Raw genomic sequence first — 27,219 nt, forward strand, 5'->3', positions numbered from 1 at the left:
TGCCTCGTAAGTATAATTTTTATTGTATACATTGCATTTGCAGTAAGTACACAGGGATGTTGTTGTTTTCCTAATGTAGCTAGAAGCATTTCCTGTATATATGCAGTATATTTGTTTCCCTTTCACCAAATACACAGACATACAGCCACACACACGTCCCATGATGAAAATTAATCTGCTAGAATTACATTCAAAGAGATTTCAGGCGGAATTCTTTCCTGTTGGCCCACCCCCTGATCATCCATGCAAAACTGTATAAAAATTTAATGAAGAAAATCAGAACCAATATAAAAGGGAAAGAGATCTGCCATGCAATCGCTATTCATTTCAATTCCAGTTCCAAGAATAATCAGAGAAATCCGATTGACGTCAATAAATCATTGCGGGATAAATCAGTCCACATTTTGAAAGTTAATAGTTCTGGCTTGTGTATACCATATATGTGATTAAGATTCCTCTAGTCCACATAATATTTGCTACCTTGCTACAGTTGACAGGTGCATGAATGAGTATTTCAAAAAGCACCTAAAAGTGCAGTACATGCTAAACAGCTTAAAGTCTAGAAAAAAAGGGGGGGGGAGAGAGATCTAGACCAATTAAGCAAACATCAGCTCAATACCTTTGCACATGGCAAAGCTCAAAAGTAGCCCCATGAATATACTTCATAATCTTGAAATCAATGCATAAAATAATCATGGAAATATTTTCATGACCAACTTACTGTTCTTCCTTCATGTTTGCAGCACCAGAGTATTGAGAAGCAGCTCATTTAATAAACAAAAAAAGTAGATCAATTTTTTAAAACATAAACCCCTACAAAGTTCCTTGAAACAGCTTATATATGAATGGAATAGCAAATACTGTATGGATTTGCAAGCGGTCTTAAAAATGTAACATTCATCAATATATTACTATGTAATTAATAGACTTTTCAAAAGTAAGCAATTTAAAACATGTTTTGGAAATAAAAATGGTTGAAACTTAATCTTGATATAGTTTTTAGAGTGTTCACAGAAGGAAACTTCAGGCACAAGCTATAAAGCAATTCTGTTGCTCAAGCCCACTGAAGCTAGGGACGAACAGTCCGTGTCACTTTTACACATATTCATTCAGAAGTCTGTTCGGTCCCATTTCTGCATTAATGTACACCTTTGCAAATTATCATTTAGATTTCTAAAGAAAAACCAACACTGAATTGAACACAAAAGAGCAAGCGTACACATATTCTGCCCAAATGTATGCATTTCATCCTAAAATACAATTTTTAAAAAACACATTTTGGTAAGTTTTTTGAGCTATGAACTGCATTGCAAAAATTTGAGAAGAACAAATCACTTTCTAAATTCCAAAGGAAGGTTCAGATCAGCTCAATTTGAATTGAATCCACACAAATCCAATTCATCAAGCATCCAGAATGGAAATCAATGGGAGCTTCTGCACTTCAATGTCTCTTACATTGGATCCTCCCCCTGACCCGTCTCAGTCCCTTTTGCTTCATTAGGCTATTACTTTTGCTTAGGCAGATAAATCACGTAAGTAGCGTTGTTCTTAGAAGGGGATATTTGGAAGCAAAGCAGATCAGATTTAAAATAAAAACCAAAACCTTAAAACAACCAATGTCCCTGGGAGGAAGTCCAAGTTAGAAGTAAACTATTTGCGGGGCAAAAGTCTTGAATATTTTGAGCACCAACTGTTTCTCATTTAGATTAATGTGCACACCAGGTTCAAATCTCATCCCTGTGTTTTGATACAAACATTATTCCCCAAACAGTTCACTCTTACATTAAATATTTTCATAGCATTTCCAAGCTAGTCATTTAACACACACCCCACACAGTCGAAAGAAGTTGGCTCAATCAATGGCTTCTCCCCAAATCATTCCTAAACAGTGAAAAACAAGAGGCTGTATGTGGGCTGCTTTTTGGCCTGATTGCCAATTCAAGTATGAGGGAGGCAACAGGGCAATTAACCGCCTGCTATTTACAACTTGCCTCCACTTACAGTTGGGCCCTCTGCTAGAGGCTCTAAAAGTATGCTGTATAGGGAACTGGTGGTCCCCTCTAGATATTGAATGGACTCCCACTTCCCATCAGCCCCGGCCAGCTTGGCCAACGGTTAGGAATGATGGGAGCGGTCATCCTAACAATCTTTGGAGGGCCATGGGCTCCCCATTGCCACTGAAGGCCGTACAGCTCAATTTTTATTTTTGATGTGCTTGCTCACATTGACCAGCGCTACAAAAACCATTGGGTCTTACAAAGATGTTGATTTTTTTTGTGTGTGTGTGTGTGTCACCACACTTACGTGCTCAGCACATCTGGGTGGCAGCCCCATCCCGGCCAGCACCAATTCCCCGGGCAGCTCAGTTGAGAAGAGGGCAAGACAGGCCAAACATCTATTGTGCTTCTTGCTTCCTGCACTTCCTGCAGTGTACAATCCAGAGTGTGGGGAAACTCCCATGCAAGCAGGTTGTTATATTTCAAAGTCCGCTTGCTTCCTTCCCTTGGAAGGGCTTTGGTGGAAAAGCTGAAGAAGCCCTGTACCCTTGCTTCATCCCTGGGGCTAAACTACACATTACACTGAATGGAGTCTCTGGCTTTTCTTTAGTGACAGGCGTGTGGGAGTCCCAACAATTATTGGGGTGGTAGCATGAGGTGCGGCTATTAGATTTCTCCTTTCCCTCCCCAGCAATGACTTTCCTGCTGGGGAGGGCCTTTTCACCAGGCCAAGTTCAAGGTTTAACTACTGGTATATGAAGCCCTTAATGGCTTGGGGCCAGTTTACTAATACAATCACTTCACCCTGTATGTGCCCATTCGACCACTTCACTCTATGGACTCTGCACTGCTACAGGCATCACAGCTGTAAAAAAACTGCTATTTGAGTATCACACGACGACTTTGGAACTCCCTGCCTGTTGACATCAGGCAGGTGCATTTGCTGCACTCTTTTTCATGCTTAAAAGTTTTTTTGTTTAGGCAAGTCTATCTAGACATGTAGATGTTGATTTGTTTTAATCACTTTTTACGGTTTGTTTTAATTATTTCTAGATGCTTTTCACTGGTCATCTTAATATTTCCTGTAAACCACTCAGAGGTTTTATTACAATCAAGCAGCACATACGTTTTTGCTAACGAATCCATGAAACACCCCTGGCACAGCTGGGAGGGTTAGCATAAAACAGGAGGAGGAAGGGGAGGTCCCATTGGTGCCAATGGGGTTATTTTCTTAAGCTTTATAGCCACATGGAGCCCTTGAATTTTGCCATGATAATGGCTGGGGAGGGAAAGGATAAACCTTCCCTCTCTCCCAATTCCAATTGGGCCTCCAACCCCCACGGGTGCACTTGAAGAAAAAACAGAGATTTGGAAACCTGCTACATATTAATCAGCTGCAGTTTTGCCTCCACACAACCCCTGCACTTTAGCTGTATGCCTATTTTAAAGGAGCATTGTCACAGACTTATATAAAAAAAAAGTGTGCTGCACAATTACCACCATGATAATTACTCTTTTTCTGCAAATTAGTAAACAGGAATCTTAAATTCACCAACTACTCACCTCCCAGCCGAGGAATTATTTTTCTCACCGTGGGCTAATATAACCAATACCTTTTCAGAAAAAAATACCCTCTCATTTATTCCATTTAGATTCTTTATAGTATTTTTTTAAAGCATACTGTACTATTATTATGGGGCTGCAGCTCTGTAGGGGCATATGAAACTGAACTTCCTGTTCCATCCAGACCACCCCCTGCTCACCCTCAAAATCAGCTTGGGAGGTCTGGCGCAGATTTTGGAGATACCTGGTGCGGGGAGAGGAAACAAGAGGCCCTGTTACACCAGCGGAAGCATGCTGGTGCAGCAGTACATTGAAACCATGATTATTCTTCGCTACGATTGCAACATCTCTGGCAAACTGGAATCTCACACTTCATCATCTGCTGACCTCCTGGGAGAGGAATTTTGTTTCACCTTGGGCTAATATAACCAATGCATTTTCACATTCATTTACAAGCTAAACTAAAGCAGGAGGCCAGGGGTCTCAGGGTTATTGGGACTGCGATGCTACGCAAGCTGACTTGGGAGCAAGTCCAACTGAGATCAGTAGTAAACACAGGTAGGATCAGGCTGCGTGTGTCCTGCTCCCAGTCAAATTGTTCACATCAGAAATCGAAGGACCTGGCTACTGAGTCTCAGGAGAGACTCGCACATGTGTTATTACTGGGATTCCTGAAAAATATATGGCACTAAGTGTAAAAACCATATCTATTGGAAAATGTCCTGTTGCACAGCAAAGACTCCAGAGAAGATCACCACTGCTTTGTTTGCTTTTTTCAAATATATAGCTGATGGGCTGCAAGGGTGTCCATGAAAGGCTGCACAAGGTAATCTGTTGAGAAGTAGAAGATCAAGCCAAAGGTGATGGAGATGGGAAGGGCAGGTAATGCTTTCTTGAATACTGCCAGCAGCAAAAGAGTTAAACACAGGCCCTAAGGAGTAGGAGAAAAACGTTACTTGGAAGAAGGCCAGGTTATTTGCCCCCTTAAGAGATAAAAACCAATAGATAAAATATTGGAAGTGTCTTGCAGTAGCTCAAAAGACTAAGGTCAAAATCCCAAGACACATATTTTATTATTATTTTATTCTTTATTCAATTCATACACTGCCCTATACCTGAGGTCTATGCTATGCTTAAGTCCACTAGGCCTAACAGATTTATAATGGTATAAACTTTTGTGGACTGCAGAGTACCTCCTCAAGAGACCAACAACTCCCCCTCTTACCTTGCTTAATGTGCAAATTTCTAGGTAGAAAGTATTTTAATGTATTGAATAGAATGAAAGTTTATGAGTGATGGTGGAGGAAAGAGCAAGTGTACAAATTCAACAGGTCTTTGTTTTTGTTGTTGTTGTTGCTATTTTGTTAATGTTGTTAATACTGTTTTATAGGTATGAATGCTGTCGTATTTTGTGAATCCTATAATATGATTTTTGGTGTAATTCTGATGTTTAGCTTTTTCTTTTAGGTTTTTTTAATAGTGTTACATAGATGGGAATTGTTTTAATTGGGATTTGTGATTGTTTCACTGATGATTTGTTAAGTATTTTATATGGTTTATGCTGTATTCATGATGTTCCATAATGCTATTTTTCTCTTTTGTTTTGGGATTTATTTGAATAAAAAGCAGCATAGAAATAGAATCACTCATTCAACAATCGCCAACCTAGCACCCTCCAGGTGTTGTCGGATTCCAAACTCCCATCAACCCCAGCAAACATGGCCGAGTTCTTGTGGGGTGAGTTTTCACCTTTAAGGAGGTGGGCCCCATGTGGGCAGGCATCTTCCGCAGCTGAAATCGATTCAGCTAGCCTGGCTTTATGGCATAACACCAAGACATAACCTATCGATTTCACTTACTATGAGGATGGCTACGAAACAAGCCAGAGTTGTATTCCAGTCACCGCTAGCAGTGGCGGCTGCTTTGCCCACAAGTACACTGTAGAATATGAAGTCCCCAAGGCCCAATTTGACACCTCCTGTTTAGAAGGGAGGGAAAGAAAGGATTCCATCAGCTCTATGAAACTGCTATTCTGACAAGAAACGCAGTGCTATTATCACCAATCGTTCTCCACTTATTATCGGGACCAAAATCATCACAGCATTGGCAGCTCTCTAGTGGGTGGGGAAAGAGAACACTGATCTAGAGAAACAGGATCACGTTTCTTATACTTTACATCCATTTCAGATCTGCGCCAGTATTATCAAGGGTAATTTTTTAAAAAAGAAGGGTGCATTTTTCTTTTTGTCGGTAGGACATCGCTCTTTAGCTTTTGCCAGCAAGAAACTGGATGCCACGAGGGAGAGTTCATAGCAAGCAATGCAAGATTGTTTAACAGAACTTCAATCCTACACACACATTTACACTGCTAAACTCGGTAGGGCTTCCTTCTGAGAAGACATACTAAGAAATGCAGTTACTGCCTATGCCAGAGAGGTACTTCTCAAGAGAAAAGGTATTTTCCTATAAGATAATCTGGCTGCTCCTGCCAACCTAGCAGTTCGAAAGCACGTCAAAGTGCAAGTAGATAAATAGGTACCGCTCCGGCGGGAAGGTAAACGGCGTTTCCGTGTGCTGCACTGGTTTACCAGAAGCGGCTTAGTCATGCTGGCCACATGACCCGGAAGCTGTACGCCGGCTCCCTCAGCCAATAAAGCAAGATGAGCGCCGCAAGCCCAGAGTCGGCTACGACTGGACCTAATGGTCAGGGGTCCCTTTACCTTTACTAATCTGGCTAAAACATCCGAGATGCGGAGAACTCCTTCTGCTTTAAAGGTGGGTTCTGGAGATAGAAAGCCCTTACTCTGAGATGCACTCAACTTTTTTTTGGGGGGGGGGGAGTGAAGTGTGGATTTTAATTCTCCAAAGTTTTGAATCCGTATCTGATCCAATTAATGGTCAGGCATACGTTATGTCGACACAAATCATTAGGGGAAGCCTTGGGGTCATAGCCTCATGTGAATCTTAACTGACCATCACCATCTGTACTGACAAAGCAAATGATTTGTAATCGTAGCATTTCCAGGACACAGAACTATTGTGGAAAAAGCATTGGAATGCATCGGAATGCAGAGGCATTCCAAGAGGAGTCCCAGGAATAATTTTTAATTTAATTTAATAGACACTTTTCACAAACTCTCAAAGTCATTTCTAAAAGCGCACAACACAAAAATCCTTTAAAGTGCACGCGCGCGCACACACACACTCTCTAACATAAAAGCAGCCCCCTTCACCCCCCCAGATATAAGCTTTATCACCAAAATGATCCCCTCCCCAAAATACTATCAGCTGCTGCAGAAATTGACACTCAAAATGCTAGGGTGATATTAAGAACTCTGCCATAGCCCCAAACCTTTCCATTCCAATTCATGGCATGTAAAGGTAAAGGTAAAGGGACCCCTGACCGTTAGGTCCAGTCATGGATGACCCTGGGGTTGCGGCGCTCATCTCGCTTTATTGGCCGAGGGAGCCGGCGTACAGCTTCCGGGTCATGTGGCCAGCAGGACTAAGCCGCTTCTGGCGAACCAGAGTAGCACATGGAAATGCCATTTACCTTCCCGCCGGAGCGGTACCTATTTATCTACTTGCACTTTGACGTGCTTTCGAACTGCTAAGTTGGCAGGAGCAGGGACCAAGCAACGGGAGCTCACCCCGTCGCGGGGATTCGAACCGCCGACCTTCTGATCGGCAAGTCCTAGGCTCTGAGGTTTAACCCATAGCGCCACCCGCGTCCCTTCATGGCATGTAGTTTGACATAAATTAGTACAAAAGGACCAAAGAGAGCAGAGCTGCTTTGGGTACAAGATCTCATGTTCAGTAGCTGGTATCTCCATTTGAAAGCTTTCAGATAATATAGGATAGTAAAGGCCTCCAACCTGAAGCCTTTGGAAGCTGCTTCTAGCCAAAGGGTGGCATTTGGCTATAGGCATCAATGGACTCAATCTGAAAGGAGCTTCCTATATTTTTAAAATACTAGAGCAGGCTTCACCAACCTTGTGCCCTCCAGATGTTTCTAACTACAACTCCCATCAGCACCAGCCAGACACATGTGGAAGACACCAAGCTGGTGAATAGAATGTCCAAATTCATATTTTGTATTAATACCAGCAAAGTGGCCATAAAAGGGTCTCAACTTACTTTCCTCCTCCTCTAAGGGAGGATCGATTGGATGGTCTGTTCTTGAATTTCTCATGTCAGGAACGGCTGGCTCAGTGTAACAACCATCATCATGGTTCTGTGCTCCTTCTGCTGAGAAGACCAAAAGCCACCCACAACAATTCAGTACATACAATTATTGGATATATATGCACACAAGCACATATAAGCTGGAGTTTTCTACAGACTTGCCTACAAGTCAGTTGTAAGAAAGAGTCAGTATGTGTCAAAACATTTCACTGTTTTCCAAGCAACGATTTCCATACAATATTTATATACCACTTTTGTCACCTTACTTTGATGAAGCAGTTCATAGTACAAAGTGAAACCAAGAATAATGAAAGTATCATAAACACACACACACACCAGAACTGTATCGATGAAGGCCGAAAGAAGCAGCAGCCTTAATACCGTATTGGCCCGAATACAAGCTGCACCTGAATATAAGCTGCAGCTTTAAAATTGGGGGGGGGGGGGATAAGCAAAATGCCCAAATATAAACTTCTCCAATCCTCACTGCTCCTGGCTGCATATGGGGGGGGGGCTGTGCTGCGATGCGTTGCCAATGGCCTTTCCCCTTCCTCGCTCTCTCCCCTTTCCTGGCCTTGGGGGAAGAGGACGGGGAACTATGTGTGGGGCAGGCACTGCTTCATCACGTTCCTGGTGCTGTTTGCCCTACACTCTTGGCCATACACCATAAGGTCATGAATATAAGCCATACTTTAACTTTTCACAGTCAGAATTTGGGGGGAAAGTGTGGCTTATATTCAAGCCAATACGGTACACCAACTCCACAAAGACTTGATGAAATAGCATTTGAAAAGAAAAAGGGACTACAGTTGTTGTTTTTTTAAAAGCACAACAGCAGCAAACCCTGCTCCTAGTGGAAAGCATCCTAGCATCCGGAACGTTTGGAATAGAATCAGGGATTCATCCGCAGATCTCAGTACTTGAGCCCACTGCCAAATACATCTGGGTCCGAGAAAAATCTTGGGAGATTCTCACTCCCACATAAGCTGTAAGAGGTGCTAGAACTGGCTCTCCTTTCATGGCCAGTGTCAACAATGTCACTGAAGTTTAGAATGTCTAATTTCAAAAGTAGCCAGGAGTCTCAGTCAGCAAAGTACATCCACCGTTTTTGCCACCTAACAAGATGTTTCAGAATGAATTCACATGCTATTCATAAGCAAATGAAGACTTTAAAATAACACAAAACAAAACAGAGAGTGCATAGGTCACCTTGATCCCATGTCTCTTCAGAAGACCTCCTTCGTGCATTGTCTTGTTTTGCCATTCCCACAGTCCACATCATAGTAGCTATAGTGTAGAAAGGAAAATAATACATGACAAAGCTCCACATATTGCATTGCAGGTAGTTACACTTACCCATCAGTACAGTGGTACCTTGATTCTTGAACTTAATCAGTTCCGGGAGTCCGTTTGACGCCCGAAACCATTCGAAAACCAAGGCGTGGCTTCTGATTGGCTGCAGGAGCTTCCTGCACTGAAGCAGAGGCCACGTCAGATGTTTGGCTTCCCAAAAAGCAAACCGGAACACTTACTTCCAGGTTTGCAGTGTTTGGGAGCCAATTTGTTCGACAACTAAGCCATTCAGGAACCAAGGTACCACTGTACATAGATTGGGTGCAGTGGGAACTATTTTGCTCAATCCATCAGTTTGTTATTTAAAAAATTCTCCAAACTGAAGAATCACTCTGATTCCAAAGTTTTGTTAAGCCAAAACAGATTTTTCATTTTGATGTTTCATTTTCTGCTGGCTGTGTTTGGACAGCTATCCAGAGTTTCATAAGCTGAGCAATTCTATTTATGAAGCTTTTTAACAAAACAAACCATGGTTTGGTTTGACAACCAGGACCATTTTGTAACAGCTGAAGCACAAAGACCACAGCATACATTAGGCCAATTTCCCCCTGTTATGTGCAAACCAGGGAACCGAGAAAGCGTCACCTTTTTGGTGGCAGCTGCAAGCTTGCCACCCTCGGCAGGGCTTGCTTTTATGCGCAGGTGTCAAGGTCTGTTGGAACTACCTCAGGCTGCCCACACCTGTGTCCTGTTCATCAAACAGCTGCACTTCACATTCTCAGTTCCAGGCTCTTTATAGCAGGTGGGGAACCTTTGGCTCACCAGATGTTGCTGAAATACAACACCCATCACCCTGGCCATTAGCTTGGTGGAGCTGATGGGCATTGTAGTTCACTAATATCTGGAGCATCAAAGGTTTCCTGCATTTGTTGTTATTGTTTGAATTTATATACCGCCCTATACCTGAAGGTCTCAGGGCAGTTCACAGAAAAGATCAACATAAAATCCACAATATATGTAATCAAAATAAAAACCACAACCCAATAACAGCCCCCCCCCCCGAAGAGCCACACTTTAAAAGGGCATAGGATGTCAATCAGGTCAACCAAAGGCCTGGTTAAAAAGGTACGTTTTTGCCTGGCACCAAAAGGTGTATACTGAAGGCGCCAGGTGAAATTTCCTGGGGAGAGCATTCCACAGACGGGGAGCCACTGCAGAGAAGGCCCGTTCTCGTGTTGCCACCCTCCGCACCTCTTGAGGAGGAGGCACACAAAGAAGGGCCTCAGAAGATGATCTCAGGGGGTTCATATGGAAAGAGGTGGTCCTTGAGGTATTGGGGTCCTGAGTCCATGTTGTTACACTGCAGGGTATATTCTGCAATGGATGCCCCTACACCCCTCTGTTTTACTCACACGAATAAATAAGTGCCGGAAATATGGGCTCATTTCTCTCTTGCGCTGTTTCCACTAACATCCTGAGTGGCCCCTTTGGGCACAAGACAGCCACCAAGTCTGGAGAGAGAGAGAGAGAGAGAGAGAGAGAGAGAAATCAATTTGATCCCAAATCACTTCATAAGTATTTCATTTTCCTGCCATTTAGCAGCAGGTCACTTATTTTTGTTTTTAAGTATGCACGGCAGACGTAGTTCAGTCACTGCAGTGTAAGGGGTTGTTCTATTTATAGATATGCCCTCTTGGCAGCTTACAAAATAAAATAATCAAAAATCAAATCATGAGCAGCAAATTAAAAACACACAGCTATTAAGTCAAAAAGACCACTTTGAAAAATAGAAAGCAGAGGAACACAACTCCATGGCATTGAAGTAGAGCAGAGAAATAAAAATTATCAGCGCTACTGCAATGCTACCCCAACCAAACAAACTGTAAGTCCTGGGAAAACAAAAGAGGTATTTACCAAGTGCCAGATACTTATTGGGCGGACCTCTAAGAAGACCATTGCAGACACGGGGCCAATGCTGAGGAGGTGCTGACATACATGGCCACTTTCCAAACCTCACTGGGTGGGAGAATTTGAAAAAGGGACCTTGGACAACAACCTCAAGGCATGGGAAGGAACCAGGGGGTGAGGAGCTAGCATTTGGTTGAGATGAATCTGAAACTGGGTTAGTTCAGAGATTTAACCCATGTCCAGGGTGAAGTGGCTGTCCTCCAAAACAGCCTAAAGCAACTTGGATCCTTCTCAAACATTTGGGACCGATTCAGAGAGACACAGACTGGGTGTAGATGAAAAACAGGGAGGGGAGAGGGAGAGAAGGGGGAGTAGTTTTGTCACTGACAAACCTACACTTAAAAAGTAGGTGCAGCTGTAGCCAAATGAACCATGGTTGTTGGGTTCAGATGTAATTCTAAACAAGAGGTCGGCAACCTAACGCCCATGGGCCGTTTCCAGCCCATGAGCCTCCCGGAACTGGCCCAAGGCCGTTTCCGTGGATTGGCATGGGGATTCCGTGGTTTTTTTCCTGCGGTGCAGGCGCCTCCCCCCCCCGACATTTCCCCCCCTCTCCCTCACCACGGCGGAACCTCCTCCCTCCCTCCTTCTGGCGCAGCAAATTGCCAGCCAATCACTTGCTAAGGTTGAGGCCCTGGCCAATGGGCGAGTGGTGGTTGCGTGTGGCTGAGAGGAGAAAGGCGGCTGGGCTGAGCTGGCTGAGCACATTTTCAGCAGCCCCTCATTGGAGCAAGCTGTTTGCTGCTGCCACCGCTGCTCTGCCAAGCGCGGCTCCTGCGCTTGCCCTTGCGAGCAGCAGAGGCTGTTGTCGTTGTCAGAAAGAGCAGCCCGAAAGCTGCTCTTTCGGGCTGCTCATTCCTCCACTGCCGCTGCCACCCTCTGCCTCTCGGCAGCACCCTAGGTAGGCAGGAGGACGGGAGGGGCTGGGGGAGAGAGAAGCCCCCTTTGCCGTGCATGCACACACACACGCACTCCGGCCCACCAGGAGGTTTGTGGTGTGGTGAACCGGCCAACCACCCAAAAAGCTTGCCGACCCCTGCTCTAAACTATACTTGGTTCAAACCATGGTTCAATAAACAACAAAAAAGCAATGGGTCTCTCCTCTTTACTTCCATTCACAGAAAGTTACAGGGGAGGGATATAGAAGGAATGTATCAGTTGACAGTTCATGTCAAAAACATAAACAGAGCTTCTCAACATGTTCCATTCATCATGATTCCCTAATCCCTGCACCAATCTTTCTGATATTTTTTTCCTGTTTTCTTTCTAGGAAGCCTTCCGCAATGCTTGCAGAGGAAGCTGATGTGTCAAGGAGGAGATCTCGGGCCCATTAAAAGGACAAAAACAAATTGTCAATTATTTTATTGTCATCCAGGTGCAAATTCGCTGTGCATGCAAAAGCGAATGTCCTCTGTTGAACCCTGGAAAGCCACTGCTAATCAATGTGGACAGGACTATGCGACTCAATACAAGTCAGGTTCCCAAGGGCTCCTCTCTCAGCCATCCCCCTGAAAAACGCTTTTATGGAAAAGGGGCCATTAGCTGACTATGAAATATGGCTTGTACGAACACTGATTTAGGCTAGCTCCTGTGAGTTTCCCATTTCCTAGCTAAAGAATGTGATGAAGAATAGAAAACGGAAAATCTCTTCCATTACCAAGTAGTCTCTTCCATTACAGACGTACCGTAAACCGATATGCCTCCCAGAATGACCCAGGCTGACCACTCAGGCAGATACTTAATGAAGACTAAAGCCATCAAGGCACTGATCATGATGAGATAGGCTTGCTGGAGGTGCAAGGGCCCCTTCCAGTGGATGCAAATCATCCCAACGGCTCCAAAATTCCAAATGAAGAAGAACAGGGTGGGATAATCCATGGCCACATTGTCGGTCTTTAGCACTTCACTGCAGAACAAAACGAAAAAGAAGTTTAGTCAAGGAAACAAGTAATAACAACAAGAAGAATGATGTTGTCATTTGTACCCTGCCCGTCTGACTGGATGGCTCACAAAGTAACCACTAGAAGACAACATTACAAACAATTGTAATGAGGATTTTGCCCTGATGTAAAACAGATCAGGGATTGTAATCTTTTCGTTATTATCAAACACTCAGAAGTCAGAAACGCATGCTAATCTACAGACAGTCATTGGCTGGTCTCTACCTTCTTTCTAGCCCTGCTGAGTTGCTAAGGATCAACAGCACTTACTCACACTTACCCAAGGTAGATGTAGGTGAAGAGGAACAGCAGCATCAGAGATGAGAGAATGAGCCAGCCATGAATGAACTGTTAAAACAGAAGTTACACATGGTTGCTTTGCACAGATATATCAAAGAAGTGCTCCTCTTAACCATACTGCTTGTTTTTCAGGCTATGGCTTGGTTTGCATATAACATGAAGCCATGGTTTGTTTTGGCAAGGTGTGGTTTGTCTGAATTTATGAATACAACCCAAAACTATAGTTTTGTTTTTTAGCATCAGACTATGAACTGTAAGTCCCATCATGCCTGACCACTGGCTGGGGCAGATGGGAGTTGGAGGAACACAGAGACAAAAGGTTTCCCATCTTTCTGCTCCAAAGTACTTGTCAGAGATCTCCTTATTACAGGTCCCAAGAATCTTTGGCATGCCACATTCTCTTCAGTTCAGAGGCACCCTGGTATCTTCCTTGCTTGGGTGCCAGTGTCATCATGTTTTACTTTGGTGCACTTTTCTCCCATGTGGCCTGAAATTGGCATGCACTATTTGGTTTATTGGTTCAGGGAACACAGAACAAACAAAACCTGATTCATAGAAACTAAGTGGCAACCTCTCTTGGTAATCTGATCCCTTCTCTTTTGAAATTTGCCAATTTGGATGGCCGCAGGTTCCCCATGCCTGTATTAGCCTATTTTAACCTCCTGCTATATGACTTTACTGCATAGCCCCTTAGGAAGCCTGCAGGGATCACCCAGATACTGTTGAAACACAACTCTTTGCAGAGGGATGCATTTGCTATTTGTATTACCCAAAGAGGCGTTTGTGCTTTCTCCAAGTGCTTCTTCCTGCTCTTTCATTAAATCCTTATAACATTCAATTACCTTCTCTTTAATAAAGTGCCTGAGCTTTATTAAGTTCTTGGGAGGTCATCTAAAATAACTAATAAAGCAGATGAACAACTGGTCACAGTCTCTCCCTTTAGAGAGAGAAAAAAAGCTGTTGCGTAAGCACTCTTTGGTGTCTTCTGAAGACCTGCCATCTCCCAACTTCTCACTCTTCATAATGAACTGCTGGATATTCTCCTTGATGCACTTGGGATTGTTTAAAGAGGAGGTCTGTACAATTTCTGACCTCCCCACTGGACAGAGCCCACCAGATATGTACTGTAGCTTGCCAAGCTCTGTTTTCGTAATCCCAGGCAGACAGCAAGGACAGGCAGTTTAATCAAGTCCCTTGTGGACCACCATATATGGCAAGTGGGCTGCTCTTTGCTCGATGGGTTACAAAATGTGCAGGCCTGTTTTAAAAATACCAATTTCACGCTTCAACACAATCAAGTTTCTTGACCTATTTTGGAATGAAGTGGTCTTTCATTTTGTCTTTAAAAAAACTTATTCATGTGCCATGAAGAAACTCTTTCAAAGCTCCATGTTAGTCTAATCCCATGGAAATGGCTTGTTTACCCAAACCCATTTGAAATATTGTGAACAGGCGAAGCGCAACCCAAAAACGCTCAACCTGAAGAAACTTTAACCCGAGGTATGACTGTACGTTTGTGGAAGTATGTCTGGTTCAGAAATGATAATCTGCATATTAATTCTGAGCCTAAGCACAGAACTTGCCCAGCAATATCATAGCAGAATTTTGGAAATAGCACAATACATCTTTGGCTATTAAAATAACATTATAAAAGCTAAGGGGGAAAGGGCTCTCACCATAGAGCCTGAAATGAGTGCCTAAATCAAATGATTCTGCAGGTTTTCAATGTTCTTCTGTTTGTAGTGAAGAAAAGCTGGTTGTGGAAGGCATCTATTGGCTAGTGCTTATTATACCAGGTAGCCCATGTGGTGTTGGTGACATGCTATTGGACTACAACTCCCATCATCCTCAATCACTGTCCATGCTGGCTGGAGCTAATGCAAGTTGAAATCCTATATCTATTAGGCACCAGGTTGGCTACCCTGGCCTAGGGCATCACCAACACACTTCCCTCCCTGGAAAAGTTTTGAAATAGTTTGTCAGTTGTTCATGGGTGATACCTCTAGAAATATATCTAAACTGCTTTTAAAAACATCTCTGAGCCTTAAAAAAAAAAAAGTGAGCAATACACTTGAATGGAGGAGCAAAAAACACATGACCAGTTTCTGACTTACAGGTATACAAGGCAAATTGAGAAGATCCATTGTGAGGACTGCTAAAATGGTATGCCTGTTTTCATCGCTTGCAAATCTTAGGCCATCGCCTTACCTTGTAACAACGGTACTTGTATAATAGAACCAAGAAGATCGTCATTACTACTATGACACTGATCATGATTATGGTATTCAGCACAGAGTTCAAGAGACGCTGGCCCACATTGGGCGTGTCTTCCGTAAATGGGGTATAAATCCTGCAAGAAAAGCACAGCATGTCTTTCTTTCTTTTTTTTAAGAAAAAGTGGTTTTGCTCCAGCACAAATCGATCATCGACACAAACTCAGCCCTCCAAGTTGTGTTGTGGATCAGCAATATACTTAAGCCAATGCAAATCCCCAACTCTAATTGACAAAAAGCTGGCAGAAACAAGGTGCATCAACTAGACTCTGAGCTGACCCTTTCAGTAAGTAGGGACTGAGATTTGTGTTGGAATAGCAAAGGGTCAATTGCAGAGAAAGGAGGACAGCAAAAAATCAAATGAAAAGAAAGGAGGCTTGTTTGGATGTAGCCTTAAAGGCAATCACATTACCCAGGGTCAGACAAGGTCTACTTACAGCTGTCCATTCTTCTCGGTGTAAAACCGCACCGACTTTATGGTTGCAACGACCACAACCATGCACAACGTGACAGGCACAAACAGCATGATCACATGTTTCGCTCCGTATTTCAAGGTCAGTTCTTCTTCCTCGCTATCCACGGCAGCGAGGACTCTGGCTATTCTTTCTGTGTCGGCCGCGTTTCCATCAGCCATTTTGTTGGAGCTCCCGCTGCTGCCAGGGCGCCCTTTCTACAAAGGAAGAACATGCAACAGGGGTTAGCAGCTGGCAGGTCCTACACCTGGATCACCAGTTGTCTGCCCAGGTTACCCTGCCTCCATCCCACTCAGCTCATCTGCTCAATTGCCAACCTACCCAAGTTCATTTATCCCGCAAAATGTAAATAAGAAAAAAAAAAGCATGTTCTACAGCAGGCATAGGCAAACTCCGGCCCTCCAGATGTTTGGGACTACAATTCCCATCATCCCTGACCACTGGTCCTGTTAGCTAGGAATGATGGGAATTGTAGTCTCAAACATCTGGAGGGCCGGAGTTTGCCTATGCCTGTTCTACAGGGTGCAGCTTGGAAAGTGGAAGGAGCAGGCAGTGCTCCTTGCCCTCAGCAATCCCTCCATTCAATAACCCACCCAAATGATTGAAGGTTGAGGAGACTTTGGTGTGCACAGGGCCTGCCTATGTTCTGCCACAGGGATGAGGAACCTTCTTTCAGACAAAGGTCCATATTCCCTAGTGGGCTATCTTTTGAGGAGGGTGTGTGTGTCACATGACAGCGGTGGGCAGAAGCATAGGCAAAACACAGATGGGACTCTTACCTTTGGACAATAAGCTACATTCCAGCCATGGTACATTCCAGCCACGTCTCTCTCTCTCTCTCTCTCTCTCTCTCTCTCTCTCTCTCTCTCTCTCTCACACACACACACACACACAATTTGATGTTCCAGGTAAGCAAGATGCTTTTGCTCAGTTTAATTACACATTCGGAATGTGACATTCCAGCCAGAAGGAAAAAAAAAACACCTCAGGAAGGTGCAATGCTAGGGAAGGCTGTGGCATGGGGAGAGTCCAGAAGGCTACATTTGGTCTCCAGACCATCTCTGTTCTAGAGAATTTGAGCATCACCAGCTCCTCTTAACAGGAACATGGTCGCCACCTTAAGTCACTCATTCTAAGGCTTAAAAACAAACAAAAAACCCCACACTGATAAGTGACTCATGAAGGCATATGAAGGAAGAACCTGCACAGAGGACAAGATCAGGGTTTTACAAAGTGTTCCTTCTTCCCAGAAGTGGAATATACACCTACCCTGTGCGTGAGTGCTTCTCCTGCTTCTGGTGTTTGTGTGTCATCTTGGTAAGAAGGCAGAAGGGGGCTCTCGGCCGACATCAAGGACGTTCTCTCGTTGCAGGGTTCCTCCTCGCTGTCTGAGTTGTTCATGAAGGTGATCATGCTTCCTTCTTCACAGAGAACCTTGCAGTGCTGTATTAGAGACCCACAAAAGGTTGAGCCGTCGGAGAACGGCAAGAAAAAGTCAAAATCATGACACCTACAAACTTATTTTGAGCACAGCCCACATAAGGCTACTTACACATAATCAAAGCACAATACAATTTAAAACGAAGAAAAACTAGGCAATTTATATGCATCGGCACAAAGCTTCAGGGGAATCCCCACTTACACAGGGGTTACATTCTGGACGTGTGCAAGTGGGGGTTCCCCTGTTCTGTCCGCCCCCTCTCACAGTTTTCGGTCTGTGTGTCAGTGAAGTTGGAAGATGCATGTGTAAGTATCAGCAAAGTAAAACCTAAAAAACACCCTATGGGTGATATTCAATGTTAGTCCTACTCAGAGTAGACCCACTGAAGTTCATGAATGTGATTAACTTAGACCCACCAAAATTAATGAACCTGTTCTTAGGACTTAGTTGAATACAAAAGCATTCTTAATTTAAGCTCATCAATTAAGAGTCTAAAATAGGAGGTCAGCCTAAACGAAAAGGATTTTAAAACTCTTTTAGATATAGCGAGAACTAGCAATGCCAAATTATATTTTCCATTGTCAGAGGCACTGAGACAGGGAAGCATCCATGTATCTTGTGAATCTTATGCTAAACTAATCCACACTCTGGAACTGTATTTTGTGCCACTTAAAAATTCATATATGCATATACTGTAAATATAAGACACACAGAGAGAGGTGTCCATTTTTTGGCAGAAGTAACAGAAAACAATTTGGAAAAGCCTTGAGGCCAAAGAATATAGGAATTCTGAGTTCCACAGTTCCAAAGATAGACCGACTGGTTTGGAAAAGGATTAATGGCACTTCCGCACTGCGATGATTCTCTGTGACTCTTATGAGCCAACTCCTGAAGAAAGGAAAGCCAGGCAACATCCCAGAGGTTCAAGATGTGCTCCAAGTGTCTTGATGGGGAATATGTGGTAACTACTACCCACCTAGAGGGACGTGGGTGGCCCTGTGGTCTAAACCACAGAGCCTTGGGCTTGCTGATCGGAAGGTTGGCGGTTCGAATCCCCGCAATGGGGTGAGCTCCCGTTGCTCAGTCACTGCTCCTGCCAACCTAGCAGTTCGAAAGGACATCAAAGTGCAAGTAGATAAATAGGTACCGCTCCGGCGGGAAGGTAAAGGGCATTTCCGTGTGCTGCTCTGGTTCACCAGAAGCAGTTTAGTCATGCTGGCCACATGACCCGGAAGCTGTACACCGGCTCCCTCAGCCAGTAAAGCGAGATGAGCGCCGCAACCCCAGAGTCGGTCACAACTGGACCTGATGGTCAGGGGTCCCTTTAGCTTTACTACCCACCTAATCTCCCTTCCCTGATCACCTGCCTCTCAGAGAAAAGAAAGACCCTTTGCTGGAAAACCACTGATGCTCCTCTAGATATGCCTGTGGCGGGGGGGGGGGGATGGGGAGTTGCAATCAAAGAAACACTTAAACCAAGGGTTGGAGAAAAGAAACCTTCATTCACTGAAAAGTAGTAAACTGCAAAGAAAGTTGGCCTTTTAGAATGGTTCACAGTCACATTTTCCCTACACATAAGCAGTGGTAACATGCCCTCCAGGACTGAAGGGCATCAGCATGGACAGAGCCATACACCAGGGGTTGGCAACGTACGGCCCATGGGCTGGATGCAGCCCACGAAGACTGTTTTACCAGCCCACGAGCCACCCCCACACTGAGCCGCCCACTCAGCGAGTCCCCTGCATGCAGTGCGGCGACTCACCGAGCGGTGCCAGAAATCGCATCTGCACACGTGCCGATACCAGAAATCAGGTCTGCGAATGCCGTGACGCCAAAAATCGCTTCTGCGCAGGCGCAATTTTCGGTGCCTGGACATGTGCAGAAGCGATTTCTGGCACCGCGGACATGCACAGACACAATTTCTGGCATCGCACTGTGCCAGTCCGGCCCACGGATGATTTCCATGGAGTGATCCAGCCCATGGCCGGTAAAGCTTGCTGGCCCCTGCCATACACAGCTGCACTCATGCCATCATGCTGTTCCCTTTTGTTTCCTGAAAGCGGCTCACTACTGCACCAATGGATTTAGATCCAGGTTCTGAGTGGCCTATGAGCCTAAGGTAGGGTGGAAGCCAGTGGGGAAACAACATACACACTCCCCACCCCATCGCAGGGTTCAGCATCTGCCCTGCCCAAACTGATTTGTGGCTGTATCTTCATAACAGCTTTCTGAAAACACTTTGGAACATAATAATCACCACACACAAAGGGAAGGAAAAAATCACATGTGCTGGAAGTGGTTCTGAATCTCTGGATGCTATCCTTCAATACAGACTTTTGTAACATTGAGCAGGGCCTCCCAAGTTTGAAATCCAGGCCTCAGAGGTTGAAATCAACCGAGAATTAGGAAACTTCGATTCTATTCTAAGTTCTACCTGCTATCTTGCTTCATGCTGTAATCTAGACCAAGCAAAATGAAATATTTACACTTGTTCCCTGTTATCTGATAAGCCCAACTCACACTCAGCTTCCTCTAAGGAAGAGATGGGGAGACACTGGGATGGTCTGCAGTTGACCGGCAAGAGTTTCCAACTTTGAATACTTCAATAATAGCAAATACAAATAAACAAATCTCTTCCATGGCTGGCCTTGTGCTAGTTGCTTCTCTCTCAGCCTCAAGAGTTCCTCTACTGTAGGAGAGTACGAACTGGCTGCTCTTGACTACTGGCTAGTTTTAGAATTTGATATGTACAAATCCAATCTGTATTAACCCCTATGCAAATTTGTACTTTTATGTGTATGTATGGCTTAGAGCAGTCTTTACCAATGAGTGCCCTCAAGATGTTTTGGACTACAACTCCCATCAGCCCTAGCTAGCACGTGTTGGGTTATTTTAGATATGTAGTCCAAACCAATGGGAAGGTGCCCAGCTGGCAAAGTCTGGTTTCTAGGTTGTGAAGCTTGACATTTAATTCACAAATGGAGTCAGTTTTGCCTTCCCAGGTCCAGACGCATTTGATTTTGTTCCACTGTTGGCTCCAGTTGGACTGTGGAAAGTTGGACAAGGGCACCCCTCTAGTTCAAAGCATCTTATGATCAACAAGGCTCTGGAAATGGTTGTGGGAGTTCAGCCTGGATACGAGGAGAATGAGAGGAGATATGATGGCTATCGTCAAATATCTAAAGGGCTGCCACATGGACGATGGAGCAAACTTACTTTCTCCTGCTCCAGAGGGTAGGACCCAAAACAATGGCTTCAAGTTACAAGAAAGGAGATTCTGACTAAACCTCAGGAATAACTTTCTGACAGCAAAAGCTCTTTGACAGTGGAACAGACTCCCTCAGAAGGTTCCAGACTCTCCTTTCTTGGAGATTTCTAAGCAGAGGTTGGATGGCCATCTGCCATGGATGCTTTAGTTGAGATTCCTGCATTGCAGGGGGCTGGACTTGGTGAGCCTTGGGGTCTCTTCCAACTCTACAATTCTATCACTCTGTCTTCTTCAGCTTTGGAAAACAAAAAAATGAGATGATATCTCCACAGAATATATGCTTAAAGAGCTCGAGTGTGTGTTGTGTCGCACTGCTGATGATGTGCGTTTGTTTGGACTAGCAGCAATTGGCAAGGGGACCAACAAGCTCCCATGTGGCTTGTGCTTATGGAGTCAGGTTGACTGAAACAAACATGACAAGATTTGCTGCATTAGCACAGAAGTGGAGCATGAAAAGGGCTCATCTACAGAGTGGTTATTTTACAAGTAGACACAATCTGCTCCTGTTGTGCACTTACGTGGTCCTTTAAATCTGCAGGCTCTGGGGGTTTCTTCCAGCACTTGTGCTTCTCTAATCACATGGCAAACAGGTCTAACTGTGAGACAAGCATGGAATGTAGAGTTAGGCACTCCACTTCCAACTTCCTTTATAGGCCTTTTTGAGGGCATGTCCTCATATTTCTTACCAGTACTTTTAACAGAAAAATATATATTGTAGTTCTCTCCACTGCTCCTTTAATATTATCCACTGCTCCTTTAATATACACTGACCTTTCATGTTTTTGCTCAAAGTCACTCTGGGCCAAAAGGTTACTATTAAGTATCTCTGAGTATCTCTGAGCATGAATGGAGTCCTTTTCCTCCACACTGAGCTCCTGCAATCTACTCCCACACAGTTAAGGAACAGGATTCCCCCTAGGGCAGGTGACAAGGCTCCCAGGAAATCCTCAACAGTAGCATCTTTCAATTTTAAGAACAAGATTTAACTTCTTTCCGCAGGGCCTGTAAGACAGAGCTATTCTGCCTGGCTTTCAATTTGAACTTAGCCTGATTTTTTATTCCCCTTCCTTCCCTCCCTCTCCCCTTTTTATGAAGATTACCCACTCTGGGATCCCACAGCTAATTCTCCCCTGGTCTCCTCGCTGGCCCAAATAGGACTAATTTAGCCAGCTAGCTCTGGTGATCATCTAATGTTTATTGGATGGATTTTCCACCTAAATTGTTTTATGCTGTTTTTGTTGCAGCAATTAAGTGTTTTAAATTTGTTGTTAGCTGCCCTGAGCCCGGTTTTCTGAATCGGGAAGGGCAGGGTATAATAATAATAATAATAATAATAATAATAATAATAATAATAATAATAAACAGAATCCCGACGACACAATCTGTTCTTGGTAACCTTTGCACAACTTGCAATTTCTGGTGTTCTCGCACACCATTGCTAAACTTTTATATCTACATACTTTTAGCCCTACTTTGTGCTATGTCCCCAGCTGGGATTGTGAGCTGCTAATTTACCCACAACACCGGCTGGCATATCATTACAAAACAAAAGAGGCATCTTGTTTACAATGTCCCAGGTTAGAACAAGAGTCAGGAGCAAGGTTACTGTTCTAAAAGGTACTTTGCTTTCCCTGAAATGGTTAGGATTGACACTCAAGGAAACGTTCTCAAGGTCAGGTGGAAAATGAGAGTATGAAGGTCAAACAAGGAAATTATCACAACCTGCACAAGCTGAATCACCTCCCCACCCCACCCCCACGTTGCCCTGTGGGAAAGAACATGCCTTACACCAAGTCAGACCATTGGTTGATCCAGCTCATCACTGTCAACACTAGGGCTGGGTGAGATATTGATATATTGCCGGAAACCAGTTTGAAGTCCATAATGTGATATTGGTTCGTTAAGTTTGGACCTGGCAATATACAGTCGGTACCTTGGATCCTGACCACCTTGGTACTAGGGATGTTTTGGATCCCAAACACCGCAAACCCAGAAATGAGTGTTCCGGTTTGCTAACGTTCTTTGGAACCCGAATGTCCGGCAGGGCTTCCGATTGGCTGCGGGAGCTTCCTGCAGCCAATCAGAAGCCACACTTTGATTTCCGAACATTTTGGAAGTTGAACGGACTTTCGGAACGGATTCCATTTGACTTCCAAGGTACGACTGCATCGTGAATCACGATGTGCGTGTGTGTTGTGCAAAAATCACAATGTGGGAATTACGTGAAAGCCAGCCAATGCCTCTGTATAACTCCATCTTACCATATTTTTCACCCTATACGACGCACTTTTTCCCCTCCAAAAATGAAGGGGAAATGTGTATGTGTCCTATGGGGCGAATGCAGGCTTTCGCTGAAGCCTGGAGAGCGAGAGGGGTCGGTGTGCACCGACCCCTCTCGCTCTCCAGGCTTCAGGAAGCTATCCCCCCAGCCCGGCAAGCTCCCCGAGCGATGCCAAAGCTGTGCGCACCTTCGCCATCGCTCTCCGACCCGTTCTGAGGGCTGGGGTCAGGGGAAGCTCCGGCTTCCCCCACCCCCAGACCCGCAAGCTCCGGGAGCGATGGCGAAGGTGCGTTCACCTTCTCCAGCGCTCTCGGACCTGTTCTGGGGGCTGGGGTCAGGGGAAGCTCGGGCTCCCCCCGCCCCAGCCCCACGCCTGGGGGGGGGATATTTATTCTCCCCTTTATTCCCCCCCCCCAGAAAATTCTAGGTGCGTCCTATGGGCCGGTGCGTCCTATAGGGCGAAAAATACGGTATTTCAGACATTTTGAGATATAGGTATATTGTGATGTTTCACTGCTGATATATCACTATGTTGAAAACCAAATATCACCCAGCCCTAGTCAACACGAACTAGCAGTGCATTTCCAGGATTTTGGACGTTTCCTGTTGGTGACTGAATCAGAGTACCTGGAAAGCAGATGCTCTACCACAGACCTATTGCCTTTTAAATAAGGAAGAATCCTAAAGTCTTGCTATATAGTATTAACATTGCTTATTGTGTTCTGTGTGTGTGCATGCTCACTCTTGTAATAAACAGCTTTGTTTGTTTTTTGAATAGCAGAATAGCTTATACATGCACAGTTGTCATTATGTTTTTAAAAGGATGAAATAGAAATCTACTCAGTTAAAAATGGAACTATTAAGCACAATTAGTTATTCTAACAAAAGGATACTAGAACTAAAGCTATTTTAATTTGTAAGGATTAAATATGCAATTTTCCCTTGTTTATTGTTTAGAGTAAATGGCAAAGGCAAAGCATCCAGCTGCTTCAGTTGAAGCCATAGAATTAAGGGACCAGTCGCGGGTGGCGCTGTGGGTTAAACCATAGAGCCTAGGATTTGCCGATCAGAAGGTCGTCGGTTCGAATCCCCGCGATGGGGTGAGCTCCCATTGCTCAGTCCCTGCTCCTGCCAACCTAGCAGTTTGAAAGCACGTCAAAGTGCAAGTAGATAAATAGGTACTGCTCTAGCGGGAAGGTAAACGGCGTTTCCGTGGGCTGCTCTGGTTCGCCAGAAGCGGCTTAGTCATGCTGGCCACATGACCTGGAAGCTGTACGCCGGCTCCCTCGGCCAATAAAGCAAGATGAGCGCCAAAACCTCAGAGTCGGTCACGACTGGACTTAAATGGTCAGGGATCCCTTTACCTTTACGGCAAAGCATCAACATATCCCAGGGATTTTCCCCACACCTTTTGAGTCCTACAACCTTCCTTGGGGCTGCTTAAGAAAGTAAGTCTGTATACCCAGAGGCAAGAAAGCTGAGGTAAGGGAGCTTGTGCCCTTAGCTCCGCCATTATATATTTGTTTTAATATTTTTAAAATTATAAACCACCACATTGGATGCCTGGGTAGAAAGGCAGTATAGAAACCATTCCCTGTACCAAATCCCATGACAATCAAACTCAGCATGCAGTTACTGATGACTTTACGTGAAGCTGCCTTAGGACCGGCATTTAAATTGCAAGAATAAACAATACAACTATCTTTTGATTGTCGTTCTCAAATACAAAAGAAAATGTTTTAGCACACAAATCATTTTGAATACACTTGTGAATTGTGATGTTAAAGTTTAAAATTTTATGTCTCTTAAAAGTTTTGATTTCAGGCACATCAAAATCTCACTGTGAACACCTTTTTCTTTGCACATTTTGTCACTAATTCCTTCAGGTCAAGCGCTGACGCATGCCAAGCCAACTCTTTTGCAACATTGTTGAGTGTATGTAAGTTTTTATAAGTATGAGCTATGAGAAACTATGTTCACCACTTGCCACTGACAATGGAATTTTTGCACAGGCTATGGAAGACTTCAAGCTATTGCTCTAAGTTCACCACACAGTTCTTCAGCATCTTCGTTTCCATTGAGCATCCATGATTTCTGCAATTTTTGCAAGCCTCAAGTACACCTTCAGTAGATTTTTAGTTGATACTATATACTGTATCTATTTCATATATACATTTTTTAAAAAAATCTGATGTATGAATTACTTCAAAGATGATAAAATTCTTCAAAATGTAAAAGGAAAATCTTATCAGAAATTTATAACAAAAACTGAATTTTACTGCATGTAATGCTCTGAAAGAAAATGTTATGAAAATGATATATAGATGGTATATGACCCCAGTCAAACTTGCAAAAATATACCACTTGTCTGATAACAAATGCTGGAAATGCAAAGAAAATGAAGGAACATTCTTTCACCTCTGGTGGACCTGCCCTAGAGTGAAGGCTTTCTGGGAAATGATATATAATGAGCTGAAAAAGGTATTTAAGTATACCTTCCCTAAGACACCAGAGGCCTTTCTTCTGGGTATTGTCGGCCAGAAGGTGCTAAAGAAGGACCGAACATTTTTTATGTATGCAACAACAGCAGCAAGGATACTCGTCGCTAAGCATTGGAAAACCCAAGATTTACCCACACTGGAAGAATGGCAGATGCAACTGATAGACTATATGGAATTGGCTGAGATGACTGGCAGAATCCGAGACCTGGGAGAAGAGACGGTGGAAGAAGACTGGAAGAAATTCAAGATTTATCTACAAAAATATTGTAAATTATATGAATGTTAAGAAGGATGCTAGAATATAAACAACTGGGCACCATTAAGCTAGATGAAGTGAAATATAAAGATAAGTTAAATTTAAGAAAAGACAGACTTTTGGAGAATTTTTAGGTTATATTTAAATCTTAAGATTTGAATAAAGGATATCTAAAATTAGAGATATAATATTGGAAAATTAGATAATAAGAATAGAAACAAGGGGATAAATTTGCTGGATAAAACTTTTTTAGTTAGGAACGTAGGAGCGGGAGATGTGAGGGAGTCCAAAGAAGTTAAGAAAACTATGTTAAGAGATGTGTCATATTGTATTGTTTATTGGTATTGTAATTAAAAATAAAAACTGCTAATAAATATTATATATATATATATATATAAAAGAAATTTATAACAAAAACTAATTTGTAGAAAACTGTGCCCCTCAAAAGTCAGTACTGCACTCCTCTGAAGTCTGCACCCTAGTTGGCTTAATGATATAACCCACCCTGGTCATAGGCTAGCAGCAGCTAAGCTCACATTTTCAGTGTTGTTGTTGCTATTAATTAATTAAACTCATACGCCACCCTGGAGACAACACTTTCTATAGTGTACCATAACTGTGATCAGATAAGTGCCTCTAAGACAACAGCCAGCAATACACTTTTCACTTTCCTTGGGTAGGAAAACAAAAACATAAAATGATTAATTTGGGAGTGCTCATTTAAAAGGGAAACACAAAAACACCCAAAATATTACTGATGGCAGAAATCAGGATTAGGCAAAGTCGGCCCTCCAGATGTTTTTGGACTACAACTCCCATCATCCCTACCTAACAGGACCAGTGGTCAGGGATGATGGGAATTGTAGTCCCCAAAAACATCTGGAGGACCCGAGTTTGCCTATGCCTGGCAGAAATAACAACACCCACATTGAAGATCTTCCTGCACTAAGAGCTTGCTGGGCATCTTTCACGAACTACAGTAAAGTATATTCAAATCAGGGAGGCATTTAAAATGTTTTACCACTCCCTGGTAAAGAGGAAGTCTGCAGGGCACAGTTCCCTCCGGCGTTCTCCACTCCTCCATGGAAGGCCCATAGCAGGGATCCACCCTCAGGGGGAGAGTCCTGGGAGATTCCCCTTTTCCCCTCTTACCTAAGGCGACCTCTTCTTCCCACCCACTCGCATCGCGGTCTTACTTTGCTGCCCGCAGCCCTTTGCACCGGATTCAGTCCAAGGCTGTAATCCTTGAAAGCCAGAAAGACGCCCGGAAGTCGGGAGCTGCAGGGCAGAAAGCGCTCGCTGCCCCGCGCCTCCGAGACCCTCACCTGGCTGGGTCGCGCCGCCCGGCCGGATTCTGCCGCGACCCGAAGCCACGAGTTCCAGGACTTCTTCACCTGGCCGCCCGGCTCCTTAACCCCTCCGACGGCTCTTCCGCTCCTGATTGGCTCCGGCGCGTTCTCTTTCTCGAAAGGCTGCTTTC

General features: G+C 44.1%; 1 protein-coding gene across 6 annotated transcripts; it reads right to left on the bottom strand.

The window, feature by feature from the left end:
- Positions 1–27,219, bottom strand: PSEN2 (presenilin 2). 6 transcript variants are annotated; one of them, XM_083732612.1, is made up of 11 exons: positions 27,065–27,219; positions 17,262–17,435; positions 15,957–16,189; positions 15,455–15,596; positions 13,227–13,294; positions 12,692–12,912; positions 10,451–10,549; positions 8,955–9,032; positions 7,698–7,805; positions 5,420–5,538; positions 1–4,491 (listed from the first exon to the last, which is right to left on the bottom strand). In XM_083732612.1, the coding sequence occupies exons 2-11, from the start codon at positions 17,403–17,405 to the stop codon at positions 4,336–4,338; spliced, it is 1,368 nt and encodes a 455-aa protein (XP_083588738.1). In that variant the 5' UTR covers positions 17,406–17,435; positions 27,065–27,219; the 3' UTR covers positions 1–4,335. The 6 variants fall into 6 exon arrangements, with proteins under 6 accessions (XP_083588738.1, XP_083588737.1, XP_083588734.1 ...); XM_083732611.1 differs by having other exon boundaries at positions 27,059–27,216; XM_083732608.1 differs by having other exon boundaries at positions 7,698–7,808; positions 27,059–27,216.

This window comes from Podarcis gaigeae, assembly GCF_964106915.1.
Source record: "Podarcis gaigeae genome assembly, chromosome: 3".
In the NCBI taxonomy this organism is placed as follows: domain Eukaryota; kingdom Metazoa; phylum Chordata; class Lepidosauria; order Squamata; family Lacertidae; genus Podarcis; species Podarcis gaigeae.

What these genes read in the sequence shown, in the direction of transcription:
- PSEN2 (XM_083732608.1), bottom strand. Translation starts at nt 17,405, where the DNA reads ATGATCACCTTCATGAACAACTCAGACAGCGAGGAGGAACCCTGCAAC. An exon ending in ACAAGTACCGTTGTTACAAG is followed by an intron (nt 13,295 to 15,454) that starts GTAAGGCGATGG and finishes CTGTTTTAACAG; the next exon opens with TTCATTCATGGCTGGCTCAT. An exon ending in TCCGGCACTTATTTATTCGT is followed by an intron (nt 9,033 to 10,450) that starts GTGAGTAAAACA and finishes TCTACACTATAG; the next exon opens with CTACTATGATGTGGACTGTG.